The following is a 17,290-nucleotide window of genomic DNA, read 5'->3' on the forward strand; positions in this document are numbered from 1 at the left end:
AAAGCAGTTAGTATAGTTCTGATAAATATGATTCTGAGGTATGAAATACAATACCCATGAGAGGGATTAATCGGCTTTTTGTTTACAGTAAATAAATAATGGAAAAGAATAAGAAAATTGCTACAATGTGACTGTATCAACTAAGTAAGCTTTTTCAGTTCTCTATTAACTCTCAGCCTGAGTACTCACTATAGGCAATTATGTAGGGGAATACAAAACATATATAACGTCAAAAAGAATTGGGTTTATGGCCAAGAAGTGTTTGATCTAGGCATTAAAGTAAAATTTTGCAGCAGGGAAGCACTTAGTTGCTGCAGGAAGTCCAAGAGTTTGTAGCACAGTATAAAGCCAGTTGAGCTGTTTGGAAGGCACTGTAGGGTGGAAACAAGCATTTCCTTTGCTTCGTATTGATAAGCTACGAATAAGTACAGGCATCCTGAGCAGCCCTGTAGAACATCAAGGAGCACTGACTGCATAACACTGGGCTTAAATGCAGTTTTTGGAACAACTATGGCAAAATGTACAAATGGTCTGAAAATAATAATAATAAAAAAAAGTATTTGATCATATTTCTCGGAGTCATATGGGTCTCCAACTGAGAAACCATCTGATCTTTGTTCTCCTCATATTTCTAGCACTATGATTTGTTGCCATGGAGAATATGAGCAATATAGCAGATTCCTGTTGTACTGTTTCTCTACTAGGGCATTTTGTCCATACCATGTTGAACCTCTCCTTTGAAATGATCCACAGAAAATGTGAAATCTGTGAACTGGGGAATGACGGTGTAGCACAATGCACAGAATCCTGTCTATACCAGTGGGAATCTGCTGGGCAGAATGGGAAAATTGTATGTTCCTCAGACATGATGTTATACAGTGCCAAATGAGTTGACTATTGAGCATCCTCTCTTTCTCTTATTTTCTTGCAAGTGGCAATGTGGTGTCTTCATACATTAGTTCTTTCCAGGCTATCTAAAAACAAGTGTGGGTGTAATCAGAGCCACATTTTGTCTGTTTTATGTTTATGCTACGCTGTTTAATAAAAGATGTATGGTCCTCTTCAACTTCCTTGTGCCCAACTGTGGGAAAATAGCGTCAGGGTTGTGGTTGTTATCTGTTCAAAGGAATTGATGTCATGGAAATTGTCTCTTCAGTAGCCCTTGCTGCCTGTTAAAGCCTTCACATGCTACCTTCTTGCCCCTTGTCTTGGGTCTGCCCTGACAACTGTTCCCCAGGGTGAGCACCACTGGTGGGTAGAGGAGAAAATGGCTGTAAAAGAGTTGTTACACTGTGGATGTGGTTTTTTGTTGCTTAGAAAAGTATGGGGTAGGGTGTTGACACATTCTAAGGAATGATGTGCATGAAAGCAATGTGCACAGATTGCTCTGGAAGAAGCTGCCAGTATCCCTTGTGCCACCTGCTCAGTACCACAGAGCAAATATGGAGGAAAAAGAACATCTATTGATTTCTGGCACTCACAGAAGTATTTGTTGAGAATTTGGGATACCCATAAATTAAGCAGAAGTTATGTGTTTGCTTTACTAGGAAAAGTGAGAGAGCCTAAATGGCAAAAGCTTTAGTTCTTCCCTCAGTCACACAGCCAATGTTGCTTTTCTGTTGCAGGGATTTTAACTGCTGTTCTTACAAGTCAGTAGAATTACTGTCTATCTGTGGAAGTGGTAATAGTGGAAGGTTTGGAAGAAGGAAATACAGTGGATTTTTTCCCACATGGGAAAAGGTGTATGAAGCAGCTGCTGTTCTGTAAAGACATGGTCTGTTACCAATAACATCTTTCTTGCAAGACCAGCTTCTGGAGAGGTGATGCTACGAGCAGGTGTCACTACTGTGTCATGCAGTGCTTACAACTAAAGAGTGACATTCCCAACAGACGAATGTGCTCATGTGAAGAGATATGCACTTCAGAGATGCTGTGTAATTTGTAATTTGAGAGCTCAAGGTCACCATAGAACTCCCAAATTTCCATTTAGTATGTATTGTTTATTAGACTTACTTCAAAAATACAAGCCTGTTGTGTCATACTCAAACTGGAAAACAGCAGTGCATAGTAAAGCCAAATACTTTTGTGGAAAACACATCACCTTTCTGCCACTTCTAGCAGCAGAAGGGACAGAGTATAAAGTAGATAGAGTGGATGCTAGTTATGGTGTTTTAACAAACTGCTGGGAAGTACCTGTGGTAATAAGCTTGGCTTAAGATCTTTATGTATAAACTAGAACAGAGAAAGCAATGATTTTTTTCTTTTTGCCTTTTTAAAATGGGAAACTCATCAAACAAATTTCTTGTTTTAACTGATTTTCCTTCATCTGTTTGTTGCTGTTTATGTTGTAGAAAGGCAATAAAGGAAAGACTAAAATGCCCACCTTTCTTTCAATATTTACTGAAAACCTATAGAATGAGCTCTTTGGAGTGTTGAAGGGAACAACTTTATGCCACAGACCTGCCAGAACTTCTATGTCCTGCCAGTTCCTGGAATCAAACTGTAAACAAAGCAGCAACTTGTGTTCAGAGTCTATTTCAGAAAATAGATACTACAGTCCAAAGGAAGTTTTCCTTTAGCTCCCATCTACATTAGTCACAGTTCCATGTAGGAGGCATATGCAGCTTGTTGTCTTTGAATGCAGTTATATAGCTTGTATCTTAAAAGCCAGACAGAAATATATTTTATATGGTACTTGGGGAAGAAGAAACATTGTTAGGATTTTTAATGGGAAGTCTTATACAACCTTTATATAAGTATGGATTTACAAGAGAGCTATGAAGTAGTTGGAGAAGAACTGAGTGATGAAATTCCTAATATTCTCATTAGGTCTTTCATGGCATGCTTATAGGGGAGAGTGTTCTATTTAAGGCAGGTAAAATAATCACAACAAACATGTAGACTTCTGTTGCAATTGAAAAAGGTAAAGCAAAGCACGGCACTAGCAAGCAGTATGCGTTGGTTTGGTTCCAGTTGGTTTGCTTTCCCTCGAGAGTTCTCGTCCAGGAATGAAAACTGAGTCATCCAGGGGAGCAGGGACAATACTCAATTCAAGCTACAGAATAAACACACTTCTGTTTCAGGAATTAGGACTCAGTCCTGTCTTAATGAACTGTAAATAATGAAAAGTCTAATACCTGTTCTTAGAGAAAGGAATTTCAGTTGTGAGTTGAAAAAGACAATGCATTCCAGTTGTTTGGGTTTTTTTTTAAGTTATTGAAATTGAGTGCTTTGATATAAACAACATTTATTGATTTTTCAACTTCAGTTTAATTCAATAAACTCTTCATGGAGCAGTTTGGAGAGAGAGCAGTTAATAAGATTAAAATATTAAGGTAAATCTAGCTGTTTATAACTAAAGTTTAGTGATGCTTTTTGTTTGGAAACACATAATTTGGAATTACTCTTGTGGTTTACATAAGGAATTGTTAATGCTTTGCTCTCAGCTCTGTATTTCCCCTTCCTTCCCAATGTAATTATGTTCACTGTAATCACACAGAAGTACTTTAGTAAACTTTACTAATAATGGTAAAACAAACAAGATGATGGGTTGCAGAAGCAGTGACAGCATGAAAATTTGCTGCTTTGGAGACTTAGTAACAGGCTTCCGTGTTCTTCTTAGCTGCGTTGTAAGGCTGAAGTGAATGCTGAATGTATACAGAGATTAAATGTGTGCAAGTAGAAACAAGTTAAAATAAACACAGCCTATAATTTAAGGGTATAAAAGAAAGCAAGAGAACATAAAATAATATATTTCAGCCTGGAAGGATTTGCCTTTAAGCATAAGCTCACATTTACTGTAGTGAGTGAAGTGAAACTCAAGCAGTGGTTGCTGTTCTGTGTTTCATCGCCTTAACTCTGAAAGAATTCAAGGGATCGTACATATACTTGTCCTTTAAAAGTAAAGATGAGTTACAAGCTACCAGCTTCCTTATGATTATGACTTCTGAAGTCTCTATTCCTGAATGGAGAAGTGGATCAAGGAAGTGGATAGCTTGCAACTTCTATCTGTCCTTACAAAGAGCTTGTTTGTTCTTTTGTTCAAGATAAAATACACGTTCACTTAACAAGCATCTTGTGTAAGGAAGAGACTACTTTCCAGTGTGAAGGCAGTCCTTTTAGTTGTTCAGTCAAATGGTCTCTAGCTTTACAGTGTATTATCTGAAGTGCGTTTACAACCTGTAATTAAACTGTTCTTCCAAATACTTAATAGAGCTCAAACCAAGATAATATTTTTGCATGTCTTTCAAAACGTAACAAAAAAGAAAATGTCAAAGCCAATTAGAAATTAGAAATCAGTATTCCCAGATTTGCACAAGCATGTGAGGAGGGGATAGATATGACATTTTTTTGTGACTGAAGATGTGCCAACCTCACTGACATTTGTCCAGCTGATAAAGAATAAATTTCTTTAAAATTTCATAGAAATTCAATATTTCTTATGAACTTCAGGTTGATTAAGAAAACCTAAAGGAAGCACACCTCATGTACCATACTTCCTAAAACAAAAATATGAACAATCAGCTTTATGTATGGGAAGTAGACTCCTCTGTGATGACCTGAAATATCATCATGGCTCTTTCTCAAGTATAATTTCTTGTACTGTCATTGTCATCTAAATTATCTTTACCTAATCTTTCAGGAGCTGGTGGCTGGTCCCCGCTGGACTCAAATGAGCAGCAGTGGCTCCAGGTTGATCTGGGAGATAGAGTGGAGATTGTTGCGGTTGCCACCCAGGGCAGGTATGGGAGCTCTGACTGGGTAACCAGCTATATGTTGATGTTCAGCGACACCGGCCGCAACTGGAAACAGTACAGACAAGATGACACCATCTGGGTAGGTCTGAATTGTGCGTGGTCCCAGATCTTTCTCGTTTGGGTTTATTTTGGCATTTGGAGAAACAGCTTTGGTTTCAGATTAGAGGAGTGCTGTAGTGGTGAGAGCGGATCAGAGTGACTCTGCAGGGTGTTTTGATCTAAATGGGTTATGTCATTGACTGTCTGTAATACAAGTTTAGGCCCTCAGGACTACATTGTTTTTCAGACTATGAGGATGCTCAGGGCACTCAAAATGACCTGCATGCTTCTGTGCCTTGGTTGGCTTTGATTCAGGCACACCAGGGTAAACGGGGCTAATCACCTACATACTTTCCTCAGGAAATACAGAAATGAACTGTCTTACGCACACATGCTGGCCAGAACAACAGAACTCGTGCTGGGGGAGGTGGGTGGTAAATTGCTCCTTGGCTGGAGAAGGCTGGAGCTGCAGCAGGAGTTGTGGGATGACTTAGCAGATACACTAAAAGTGCTCAAGGCTTCTCCTAAAATTTTAATGCAGACTTGATGCTTGCTGTGTTGCAAGTTCAATGTGTGGCCGTGCCAGGTGCTGTCGGTAGGACTGTGCGTGGTAGCGGTGCCACCTCAGGTGTGGATGCAGAAGTTTAAAAGTCTTCATTTCACATGGAAAATGTGAATTGTTAGTGAATTGTACACTGTGCTACGTTTTGTAGTTCTGAGGATCAATAGTCATGGTAGTATGACAGTATGTGGTGGTAAATGAAACATTTCCTTTATGAAAACAAAAGGGAATGTTTTAAGGGTGACCAAGTAGTCTCTGGGTTTGTCTTAAATTTTTCTGTGGTTAACACACAGGTTAAATGCTGTCTTGCAAAAGCAGATTTTGCTTCTGGAACATAATGACTGCAGATGAGGAGAGTAGTGGTGCAGCAGGATGAGGGGAGGAGGGCTGCTTAATTTTTCTCCTGAGCGTGTTGCAGGCAGTGGGGTTGCATGTACAGGGAGGTTAACTTCTACAGGTTTAAAATCCATTGCATTGCTACTGTCTTTGTTTTAGCATGGTTTGATTTAGGGAAAGCAAATTAAATCCCTCTTCCATTAGAGAGACAACTTTTCCCTGAAAACACTATGCGCTTTGTTAAAATATTATATTAAGACAAATTAAGTTATTACATGTCTAACTTTTTAGACCTTTTCCATTCTGTAAACTGTTGACATTTTATTTTCTTTGGTAATTTTTTCTTGTTAAAGGGAAACTTGAAAAGACAACAGTAGAATTTACCATAGCAAATCTTTATGCCCTAAGGATCCATTTTTGTGAGTTTCTGACCTGGCACCTAATATTGTGCACTAGAGTAAGAACAAACCTAGCAGGCATTTAACATGTAATGAGGATTTATGAAGACCCTGAACTCATCTTGTTTTACTAAGTGGTCAGGCGTGAAGTTGAGTCAGAGCAGACCCTGACCCAACTTCTAAAGCTTCAGTAGGTCTAGAAGCTTGCTTTCTGCAGGGGTGATTTTTGTACATTTTTCTAATGGAAATAGTCATAGGCTACAGAGGATGGTTTAGTATATAATTAAGGAAAAATGAAACAGAATTTGGATGTGCAAAAGGTAATACTGAGGAAAGGTTTGAATATTTTTCCCCTCAGATTAGTTTCTAAAAGTCAAACTGATCATGTGAGCTAGTAACATAATTCCAGTCCAGAAGAAAGATTTGCTCCATGTTCCCTGACAGAGGGCTTGAAGGGATTGTTAGGATGCATCACCATACTTTGCTGTTGGGAGTATGTAATAGTGAAAATCCAGAGTTGGCTTACTTGACATTTCATTACACTCTACAGTCCGCCTAAACTGGCAAGTCTCATTAACACCTAGGAGCTTATATGTCTGCCCATGGAATTAATAAATTTCAAGAATTCCTCCTGTACAATTTTTATTCTGACGAAAGAGAAAGTTGATTCTTTATTCTTGGTTCTTTTGGATTTGTTTCATGGAATTAAATTAAATCTTGAGAACCATTCAGAGCACAAAGAGGCAAGTCGAAGAGGCTTTCAGAAGTGTGTACAGAATTATAATTTCAAATGTTGCAGTGTTTCTGTTTTATTGGCAGTTATCTTTTCCTTAGGTTTTCTTTTTATAACACAAAATTAAAATAGAAGTGGGCTGTTGTGGTGGTTTGACCTGGGCTGGTGCCGGGTGCCACCGCAGCCGCTGTGCCTGTCCCCTCAGCTGGGCCGGGGAGGGAAAATGCAGCGAAAGGTTCCTGGGCCGGGATTAGGGCAGGGGGTCGCTCACCAGTGACCGTCACGGGCAAAGCAGGCTCGGCTGGGGGAAACTAGTTTAACTTACTACCAGTCAGATCAGTGGAGGGTAATAAATAAAACCAAATCTTAAAATCACCTTCCCCCACCTCTCCCTTCTTCCTGGGCTGCCGGGGGGGGATCTGCTCCCCCGGTGCCCTCCATGGGCCGAGGGGACAGCCCGCCTCGCCGGGGGGCTTCACGCGGGCTGCCGGGGCATCTGCTCCAGCACATGGAGCCACTCCTGATAAGACCAGTTTAATAATTGGAATAAAATACTACTACTACCAACAATAATGATAAATTGTAATGAAAAGGAAAATAACAAATAACAAAGAGAAACAAAACCCCAGAAAGACAAGTGATGCAAATGAAAACAATTGCTCAGCACCAACTGACCAATGCCCAGCCAGTCCCCCAGTAGCAGCCACATGGCCAACCTTCTCCCTACTTCATTGCTAAGTGTGATGCCACATGGTATGGAATGTCCATTGGGGTCAGCTGTCCCGGCTGTGTCCCCTCCCAGCTCCCCGGGCACCCCCAGCCTCCTCACTGGTGGGGCTGGGTGAGGAGCAGGAAAGGCCTTGACCCTGTGTAAGCACTGCTCAGTGATAACGAAAACAACCCTGAATTATCAGCGCTGTTTTCAGCACAAATACATAACATATCCCCATACCAGCTACTGTGAAGAAAATTGACACTACCTCAGCCAGAACCAACATTTCTTCCCGTTCTTTTTTTGTGATGGCTGGGTGGTCTTTCAAAGCAGGTTTCAGGGTCAGAGTCTCCTATGTCAGGGCAAGGTAGCAAGTTACCAGCTTCTCTCTCGTGCACAGGGTGTGGAGGTGTTAAAATTCAGGTTATTGTGGAAAATGTTCAGAAATATCAGATGGCTGGGTGGGGAACACATCCCCCCACCTCCACAGACTTTTAACTTTGAAGCTTTTTTTTTGCAGTCTTTAGGGACACAATTTTAGTACTTCTGTGTCCGTCAGGACTTTGAGCTTTTTAAGATGTCTTTTTAAATGTTTGTGTACAGCTAAAAGGAGTAGCATTTTACCCACTTTATTGCTTTTTGTTTCAGAAGGCTGTGCCATTTCTAACTTAAGAGGTGGTCAACACTGACTCATATAGCTTAGATGAGACTGTGAAACCTAAATCGTTATTGCCTGGAGATCATTAGATGCTGTCTACTGTATCAATACAACATATTGATATGCACTGGACCTGTAAAGTTTGCTGATACAGCTTCCACTTCAGTAAAACTAGCTGGAAGTTTGTGCTTTACTATATGGATATTACTGAGCATCTCATACCGATTGCTCACTGGTGACAACATTCACTTGCAGCTGTTGAAAGGGGAGTCCGTACCAGTATAAAGGACCTAGACAGTCTGGTGAATCTGTTTGTTTTCTGAAGGCAATATAACTATGCGGAGAACCATTTGACAGAATAACATGTATGGAATATACGAAAAGAAGAGTGCAAGAAGCACCTGGGTTTCAAGGCAAGCATTTGATTTCAAGTAGAAATTTGAGGTTTCACTTTCGTTTTAATTTGTCTGTGTTCCAGCAAAGGAAAATAGAGTCTTGAAATGTCTTCTCCACTATGTCTGTTAAACTAAAACTTGCAGAAATCCTTAATCTCTACTCAATCCAAGTCAGATTTGAACCGTAGTTTCTCCCAGCCTATCTGCATGACCCAGAGACAAAGTTACGGCATATTCCTAGCTGGCTGCACTTCAGGGCTCCCCTGGAGGAGGATGTAGTGGCACAGCTTTTCCCTGCTGCATTTCATGGGCCATCAGCCACATTTGGTGGAGACAGCAGGAAGGCAATAAGTAGTTCCTTTCATAATCCCTGAGTAAATCCACCCAGATGAAACTTTTCCTAATCATGTCTTCACAAATGTCTGATGCTCCATATTGCAAGTGGTGCTCCTGAGGAGTTCTTTCCAGCCATCTGGGTATAGATTTTGTCCACCCATATGGCATATGTGTCCTTCAGTGCATCTGAGACCAGCGTACATAAATTTTTTATTGGGCTGCCGATAAGACAGACGTTTGCACACCAGTATATATGACATATCACTAGTAAAAATCCCTTTCTCTTTATAGAGATTACAAGGCTTATTAGCCTCCTCTCATGGCATGCATGCAGCTCCCATCAACTTCACCATTAATGAGAGCTGCATAGACAGATCGCGAGGAGAATCAGAAAACCTCTTACATTTTCACTCAGCCTGTGTTTATGATGTTAGTAAATTCTGCAGCTGGAGTTGAAGACAAGACAGATTAGCCATTTAAAACCAATTTTCCAACCCCATTTGTATTTAAATAATCTTGTTACAAAAGGACTTTGTGGTTCAGAGCAAACTAGACTTATAATTATATTTTCAATATGGATAAATCAGCTGTGTGTGGACACGCTAGCTATTGATTGGAAGACATAAAATATAAATCTTATCGCTTGTAACAAGTAAATGATTTTCCAGTGTTTTTAAGTGTTGAATAATTCAGAATTTACTTTACCTGCATACACGCTACAGCTTGAGTCGGTCCAAATTTAGTATATTACTGGGACAAAAGTCTGGGCTGTGATACAATGCTATTTCATTTTAGACAGCAATTTTTGTGCTATCTGTATTGAAGAGTATTTTACAAAGCTGAAAAATGCAATTATGCAGAAAGACACAAAGGAAAGAGGATGGAGCAAGCATAGATGTATGCAACAAAAGGAAAAAAGACATGTTATTTAGTCAAAGTTTTGAAAGGAGAAGGGGAAGTTATGGAATTGGAGATAAAGGGAGACTGTTCTGATAGTGGCAGAGAAGGCTCTTACATTAGAGCAATGAACCTGTGCAGAAAGGCAATGAAGGGGAAAAGTGGTACAGCAAGGACATAGTTCATATGCTGTGCAAACACATGCACATGCTTGCACTTACTAAGCAGAAGTTTGGAGCTGGCTGTTGATGAAGCTTCTTACACATCTGCTGTCCAGCTCCTCATGGAAGAGAGAAGATAGCTTCAGGTGGAAGGTGGGCTGTGAACCCTAACCCCACAGCTGGATCACAAGATAGGAAGTGCATCTCTGGTGTTGGATCATGATATCTGGATCATGCAAGGTATGGAGCAGAGCTTTCCCCATGGAGAAGTGCCACAATGTCAATCCCTCTTGCAGGTGCGAGGGTGTTGTGCAAGGGCTGGAGAGTGGACAGGAGGCTGAAGATGCATTGGGAATATGCAGTTATCAAGGGAGCAGGAAAAGTGTTTAACAGAGGTGATGAAGATCCTTTGCATCCCCTTTCCTTGGGAAAATTCTTACTTGCATGTGTGAGCTTTTGACGGACCAGAGGCTTTTCTAATGAAATCTAGAGGGTTGCTCTTAATTGGCTTATAAATCTACAGGAGTGCTGTAAACTTATCCCATTTCTACCCTAGCTGGATAATGATTGTGGAACTGTTTTGGTGAGTTAATTATCATGAACATAGTTAGAATATTAATCTTCTTGACAGATCTATAGTTGTGCTAATTTATTCTAAAGCATCTTTTAGCTCCTAGTCCTAACGCCCTCCAAGCAAGGCCAGAGCAAAAATCTACCTGTAGCAATGAGAAGACCTACATTTTTTGTTCGGATTAGAGAATGAGTTTCTGCTTGTCTTGTTATAGTACTTCCTGCTGTACTAGTATTCAGATATATTTAGTCTCTTCTATGCACCTTAATTATTGCCAGGCAAATAGGTGTTAAACAGCAAGTATTTATGGATTATTTCCTTTTCCATGACCTTTGCCCTAAGAAGCAAAGAAGGAAAACCCCAGATTGCTACTTTCAAGTAGGAACGCAGGAACCAATTCAGCCTTGCTGCAGGGAAGCAAGGTTTTTCAAAGGTTCTCCTTGCTTCTCCTGTAAGAGCTATGCTATTACAGGTTTTGAAGGGGCAGCCATTATCTGTTTGTTGTGTGTAGAACTGTTCCAATTTAAGACTGCCTGATTCCAAGATGCTGTTTGGATATAACTGATTTGCTTCTAGCTCTGGTTTAACTTACTGAGCTGGCTGCAAACCTGGCCTCTTGAGCATGTTCTCAGGAAATCTGTCTTTCTTGCTATCACCAGGACAGTTCTCCCATTGGGAGGATAATTCAAAGCGTCAGTATATCTGTTTTTGTTAAGTGCACTCTGTATGGATTTATGCCTGAATAAAATGGATATACTTAGATTGCAAATTACCCTCTAGTGTTGAGATACTTGAGTTAGCCTTAAGCTAACTGAATTTTGTATGAAATCTGTGACCTTACAATGTGCTTTTTTAGTTGGTTAACTGTAAAGTGATATTAAGGTGGAGTCTAGAGAATTTAATGCTGATATTAACATGATATCCATCAGCAATGTCTTCAGTAATTCTCCATGCTTGGTATTTGGCAGCAGTTCACCCTGACCCAGGAAACTACAAGAAATATGATTATTTGCCATCTGTGCCATCATCACTGACCGTCTACTCTTATTCCTTTGCAAGCTGCCTGAAATGTACCTTTTCTGTAACCATTTAGGACAGGAAGGCTGTGGCATGTTCCTTGATTTCTCATTCCTACATCCTAGATCTTCTGTACGATCTTGACTCTCCACTGCTTCATGCTAGGGACTATAGGGTATGGCTCCATAGTGTTGGCTCTAATGGATTGGAGTGGAAAGAGTGGCTGGCATGGTTCTGGTTGGTGAAGTCTGGCCCTAAAACATGTCTTCCAACTGTCTCCAGCAGATCTGTCTGCTACCACCAGAAAGCTGTTGTTTTCCCTTCCAGGCATCTACTAAGAGAGTAAATGTTAGTGCCAGCACGCTGAGATGACTGATGTGGAAAACAGGGGACATTTCCTCTCAGATGGGGATTTTAGCCAGCAACTCCTTTATATGAGTAGACCAAGTTTTATTATTCTTGTTTGCAAATCACGTTCTATGGTATGTGAAGCTATAAATAAATGCCTTTACAAATTATAAATCCATCTGGAACAAATAGTGCTTCAGTCCATATGCTTCCAGAGCTCAGGTCTTAGTGAGTTTATTTGCAGTTGTGTGGTACATTTTGTAACAACTGAGAATGGCTCTAGCTGTCTTAACAGCCAATTCTTTGGGGAAACTGACTGACATGAGCACTCTTACTGTACTATCATGTACTATAAAATAAGACAGCTTGTCCTGCTGCTGAAAAGTGTATCACTTCTACTAAATCACTCTTAGATTAGGTTAATCTGAATAAATAACTAGGTTATCAGCTCTGCTGGTTTTACTTGCAGTGTTCAGGTCTTGAGCAACTGTTACAAGTTCGTACCTATTTTGCTCTGAGTCCTTTCTAAACTTTGCATTATTCCTTTAGTGAAAAGGTCATGAACAGGCAAGTAGAAACATGTTGCTTATGGCTAGCAGAAATGGCACATACAAAGAAGAGGCGAGCTGTAAACAAATAATTGCAAACCACTTTATGACTGAGATTTTAAGATAATAAACATTGATAGCATTTTGTTATATAGACATCAAATTTAGTGGTAAGATGTGCTAGTAAACTGGTGAGCACCTTGAAAGGAGAAGAGGAGAAAGGACAGAATTACCATGATACCTGAAATGGAGATGAGGACACAGAGAAGGAGACAGACAGACAAAGAGAGATAAAGCTATAGGTAATGACCTATAATGCCTAAGCTGGAATAAAGGCCTTTTTCATTACATCTTCAGTATCAGCAGAAACCAAGGAGCTCTTATTTCTGCTCATCCCCTTCTTGTATCCTTGGTTAGCAGATTTCTGTCTCACTTCCATTTAACACACTTGGTGTTTCCTACTACTAGACACCGATCAGCTGCAAAGAGGCCCCTACAAACTATTTCTGAGATTCTTTCTTGGAAAAGGGTTGTCTTTACAGAAACTTTTCTTCAACATTAAGATTGGATCTTCACACAGTGGCAGAGCAGGGGTGGGGAGATGGAAAATCTCAGGTATCACACAAGGGCCTGGATGATAGGTAGAGGACCCTGATGTATTTAAATTTTCTTAGGCTGTTAGAAGTCCCATGTTCTGTAAGTCTCTTCAGTTATGTGGGTATTCTGCTGCATGTCTTTATGTTCTGATTGGGAGTCTACTGCTGTTGCTGGGGCCTTCTTTGGGCATCCCAGAACTATAAAGGTAAGAAAATGTACTGGCTAGAAGTCTACCCCACAGTTCTTCCTTGAATGAAGACAGGGACCAATTACTTTTTCTACTTAACTGATGTATAAAGTAGAAACTGAGGTCACCTTGTTCTATATTTTTAAAAAATAAATAAGATAATACAAAGAGCACAAAGAGCCGTGCAGTTAGAATTGTCTGATAAGTAATATTTTCTTGTCTTTGTGCTAACCCAGAAATTCTGTAGTGACATAATCTTTACAGTGTTGGAAATATGCCTTTTCCTCCCTCCCAACCTCCTCAGTAATTTCAGCATAATATGGATTTATTTTTCAGAGGATGAAAAAAAAAAAAAAAAGAAAACTAGGAGATTCTTTTTACCTTGCAGAAAGAACTTTTTTTCATTTTGTTCTTATTATTTCATTTCATTCTCATTTAGAAGCAAGTTTTATCTGATATTTTTAGATGCCAGTGCCTGTACTGAAATATGCCAAGTCTGGAAACACTGTTCCTTTAATGTCTAATACAGAGAAAATATAAATATTTAATGTTTTTTATTAGATATGTTGCCTAATTAGAAAGAAAGAATAATTAGTGAGATTCCTGATAATTTAAAAAATGAATACAAGTAGTATTCTTAGTATGGAGGACCTCTTCTAATACATTGCCTTTCCAAATGTGTGATGTATATTTTGTGTTCTTTCAGTGGCTTCCAAGTTTTAATGCATGTGAATTTATAAAACACTTGTATAATCATTAAATCACAGAATCATTTAGGTCGGAAAAGACCTTTAATATTCACAAGTCCAACCGTTAACCCAGGACTGCCAAGTCTTGAAGGCCATTATACCAATTGTACTTTTGATTCTCAAAGCTGTTTGTCGGGAGAATGGAGAAGGACAGAAATCCTTAGACCAGGGGTCGTTAAACTTTTTAACCAGGGGGCCGGCACGCAGATGAAGTGGCAGGCAGTCATCTGCACCTGCTTGGTTTCCCCTCCAACCCCCAGCGGGGGTGTGTGTGTGGGGGGGTTCTGTAAATACCGGGGGCTGGATTGAGGACCCTGGGGGCCGTATCCAGCCCACGGGCTGTAGTTTGAGGACCCCTGCCATAGACGATCCCTTGAGGTACCAAAAAAATGTAGGAACAAAAATGAGTATCTGCAGAATAAATAAGTGTGTCCATGTTTCTTTGAAATTTAACTTAGTTGTGAAACTTCTTAATATGTATCTGACACTTTTGGGGAGCTGCATACACCTGTTCTGAGGGATTCAGCTTACGGTTGTGGAGTCAGTAATCAAAGATAAAATGAAGTGTTAGCAAAACAAGATAGAGGGTAAATCCTGAAGTAGTATTACTTGAAGAACTTTCATTCTTCAGGGAATGTATGCATGAGCTCGGGGTAGAAAGGCAGTCCTGCAAACATGACAAAAAGTCCCACGTATATATATACACCTTTACAGCTTGGAGGAGAGATGAGTTTTGCCTCAAATAAAAACTAGTTAAGCTGTTTTACTTGGCAAAAATGTAATGTGAGTCACTTCTTTTTATTTTAAATATGGAGACTCCCACATCAGTGATAAGAATGGACGAATCTTCTCTGGAGAAGATTCTTGCTTTCCTGAGATGAGATTTGGTAGACTTGGGAGAATTTATATGGAAAGACTGACTCTCTTGGAGTATTTCCTGTTTAGGTTCAGCTCTCAAAAATAATGATTTCATTTATAATAGCTTCCATTTGGAAATTACACCTATCCGTTTAAAATATGTGTCATAGTTGCCTCAGGAGGGTCTATGTCTTGATAGAAAGTCAAGAAAGCATCTGAACTTGTGGCAGTTTATTTAAGAAAGCTGATCCAAAAGAACTTTACAACTTCCACTTGGGAACTGTTTTGAGGACTAAAGCAATTCTGGCAATGCCTAGCAATTCTATATAATCTCCTTCAATAAATCCCCACAAATCCAAGAGGCGCGGGTCCTTTTGGCTCTGGGATGATAGCCAATTTCAGCTGATGCTTTCAAGTATTTTCTTTGTGTGGTGTTGGGGGAGAATTGAGATTACGAGGTAGGAGTTTTATAGTAGTAACAAAAGAAAACTGCAGTCTGAGTTCTGGATCCAGGATTTCTAATTCTATTTTACGTTCTGTTGTCATTGGGAGTCTTCCTAAACATCTAAAGTGTCCCCTACATCCTCTGTCAGACCCAAATCTCAGATTTCCTGGTAACCTCTGGACACAGATGCTCACGCTGCACTACAGAGCTGGTCCACAGTTGCTCAGCTCTCCTTGTCGAGTTCTTTAGACCAACAAAATTTGTATGCCACACATAATATATGTGTGCCCTGTGAACTAGATCTTTCTATTAGCAGTGTCCATTAATGGCTATATTTGCAAGCTGTGTATGCTCAAGGGATGCTTCTTGGTGCTTTCTCATTTGGACTTCAGTTAAAAAAAAAAAAAAAAAGGACAAGGAAAGAAAAAATGTTGGAAAAAATGCCTTCTGAAATGCCTTCTGTGGTCTATTACTTGGTGAATAAATACAGATAAGAGTATAGCAAGGAGAGCAGATACCAAGAGTTATCCTCTTTGAAGGATATCTTTCAGTTACTGCTTTTTTCCGTCGTCTGGTGCTTCAGGGAAAAGAATTTTCTTTCCAAGGGAGAGGGCACACTTCAGTATTTTTCCCATAAAGCGATCTCTGGAAAAAAACTATTCTTCAGAAATTTAGGAAATATTTCAACCTCATGGCTTCAGAGTTCTTTTACTGTGGAACCATTGGTTAAACATCTTTCACTGTGTTCATTACATGTCTTTAAAATAGGTAGTTTTCCTTGCTTTTTATTTGTGTCCCAGGTGCATATACTCAGGCTTTTATGTGTATGCAATATGTGGTCCCTTTATAAACACTCTCTTATCTCTTTAAACTTTCTAATTTCAGCTTGTTCATTGTTACAAGATTGCAAGCACACAAACAAAACATAAATAATTTATGCTGAAGAAGGTTTGGAGCTCGTGGACTAATTTATGTAGCCCTTTCTTGATTTTGTTTTCTCTAGAAGGAAAAATCAAAATTTGGAGGGTTTTTTTGTGTAGAGAACAGTTTTGTAATGTCTAACCAGAATTAGATCCTTTCCCAAGTTTCTTAGTTCTTTACGTCAGCACAGAGAGCTGAAGCATGCAGCTGACTTCTGTAGAGAGCACATTGTGTTAACAAATTACACCCAGCAAACCATAACAAAGTTCATTCAGCCAAAGCAAAAGCTATGCCTGCAGAATGATTCTGAAAATTTCAAGTAGTTGTGATTTATATAGCAGTTACATAATTTGTGATTGACACGTCTACAGGCAGCAGCTTCTTCTTGGCAGTAAATATCAAGATTAGGTAGTACAATAAGCAGGAAGCATTCAAATGTGCTCTCCCATTCCATCTGCGGAGCCTGTGGGGCTCAAACATGCACAAAGAAAGGGAAAGACAGTCACCCTTTGAGAAACTGATGCTTTGAAATCTGATGGCCATGGAGGTCATGTCTAGTAGCTTCTGGATGTGCTGCTGAATTTTCTTGTAGGAGGAGGGGAATTTTGTGTACTGCAGGAATGAAAAAGGCATCTTTCAACTTCTCCCTTCATGTTCTTCCCTGTCCTCCTCTGCAAACCCACTACCTACAGCCCTTTTTTTTTTTTCTTCTTTTTTTTTTTCTTTTCCTTCATTTTACTTTTTCCCTTACCAACTCATCTGTCCCATTAGACTGAATCACATTAGACACATTAGACCTTAGACTGCTTTTGTTTTGGTTACGTCCCCAACTTGAGTATATATTATAGTGGAAAGTATAGCAAAGATTAAAGCCTAAATAGTCTATACTTTCCTATAGATTTCAGAGGGCTGTTTAATTTTTTGGTGGAAATTAGCAAGTGGAAAAGGATCTAAAGACAGTTATTGAGGTTTTGGAAGTTCTCAGTATCTCCTGTTTAGTGGGACCACTTTCTGTTACCTCTGCTTAAAGCAAGTAGTAACTGACTTTGAACAATGCATTCTAAA

At 39.7% G+C, this 17,290-nt stretch overlaps 1 protein-coding gene across 1 annotated transcript in view; it reads left to right on the forward strand.

The window, feature by feature from the left end:
* CNTNAP5 (contactin associated protein family member 5) overlaps positions 1-17,290 on the forward strand; it is a 289,036-nt gene that overhangs the window by 75,197 nt on the left and 196,549 nt on the right. Inside the window, exon 3 of the mRNA XM_040604535.1 lies at positions 4,643-4,836. Within this exon, the coding sequence (XP_040460469.1) occupies positions 4,643-4,836 (194 nt within the window). The remainder of the gene's footprint in view (positions 1-4,642; positions 4,837-17,290) is intronic.

Source organism: Falco naumanni, chromosome 8, assembly GCF_017639655.2.
Source record: "Falco naumanni isolate bFalNau1 chromosome 8, bFalNau1.pat, whole genome shotgun sequence".
Lineage (NCBI taxonomy): Eukaryota > Metazoa > Chordata > Aves > Falconiformes > Falconidae > Falco > Falco naumanni.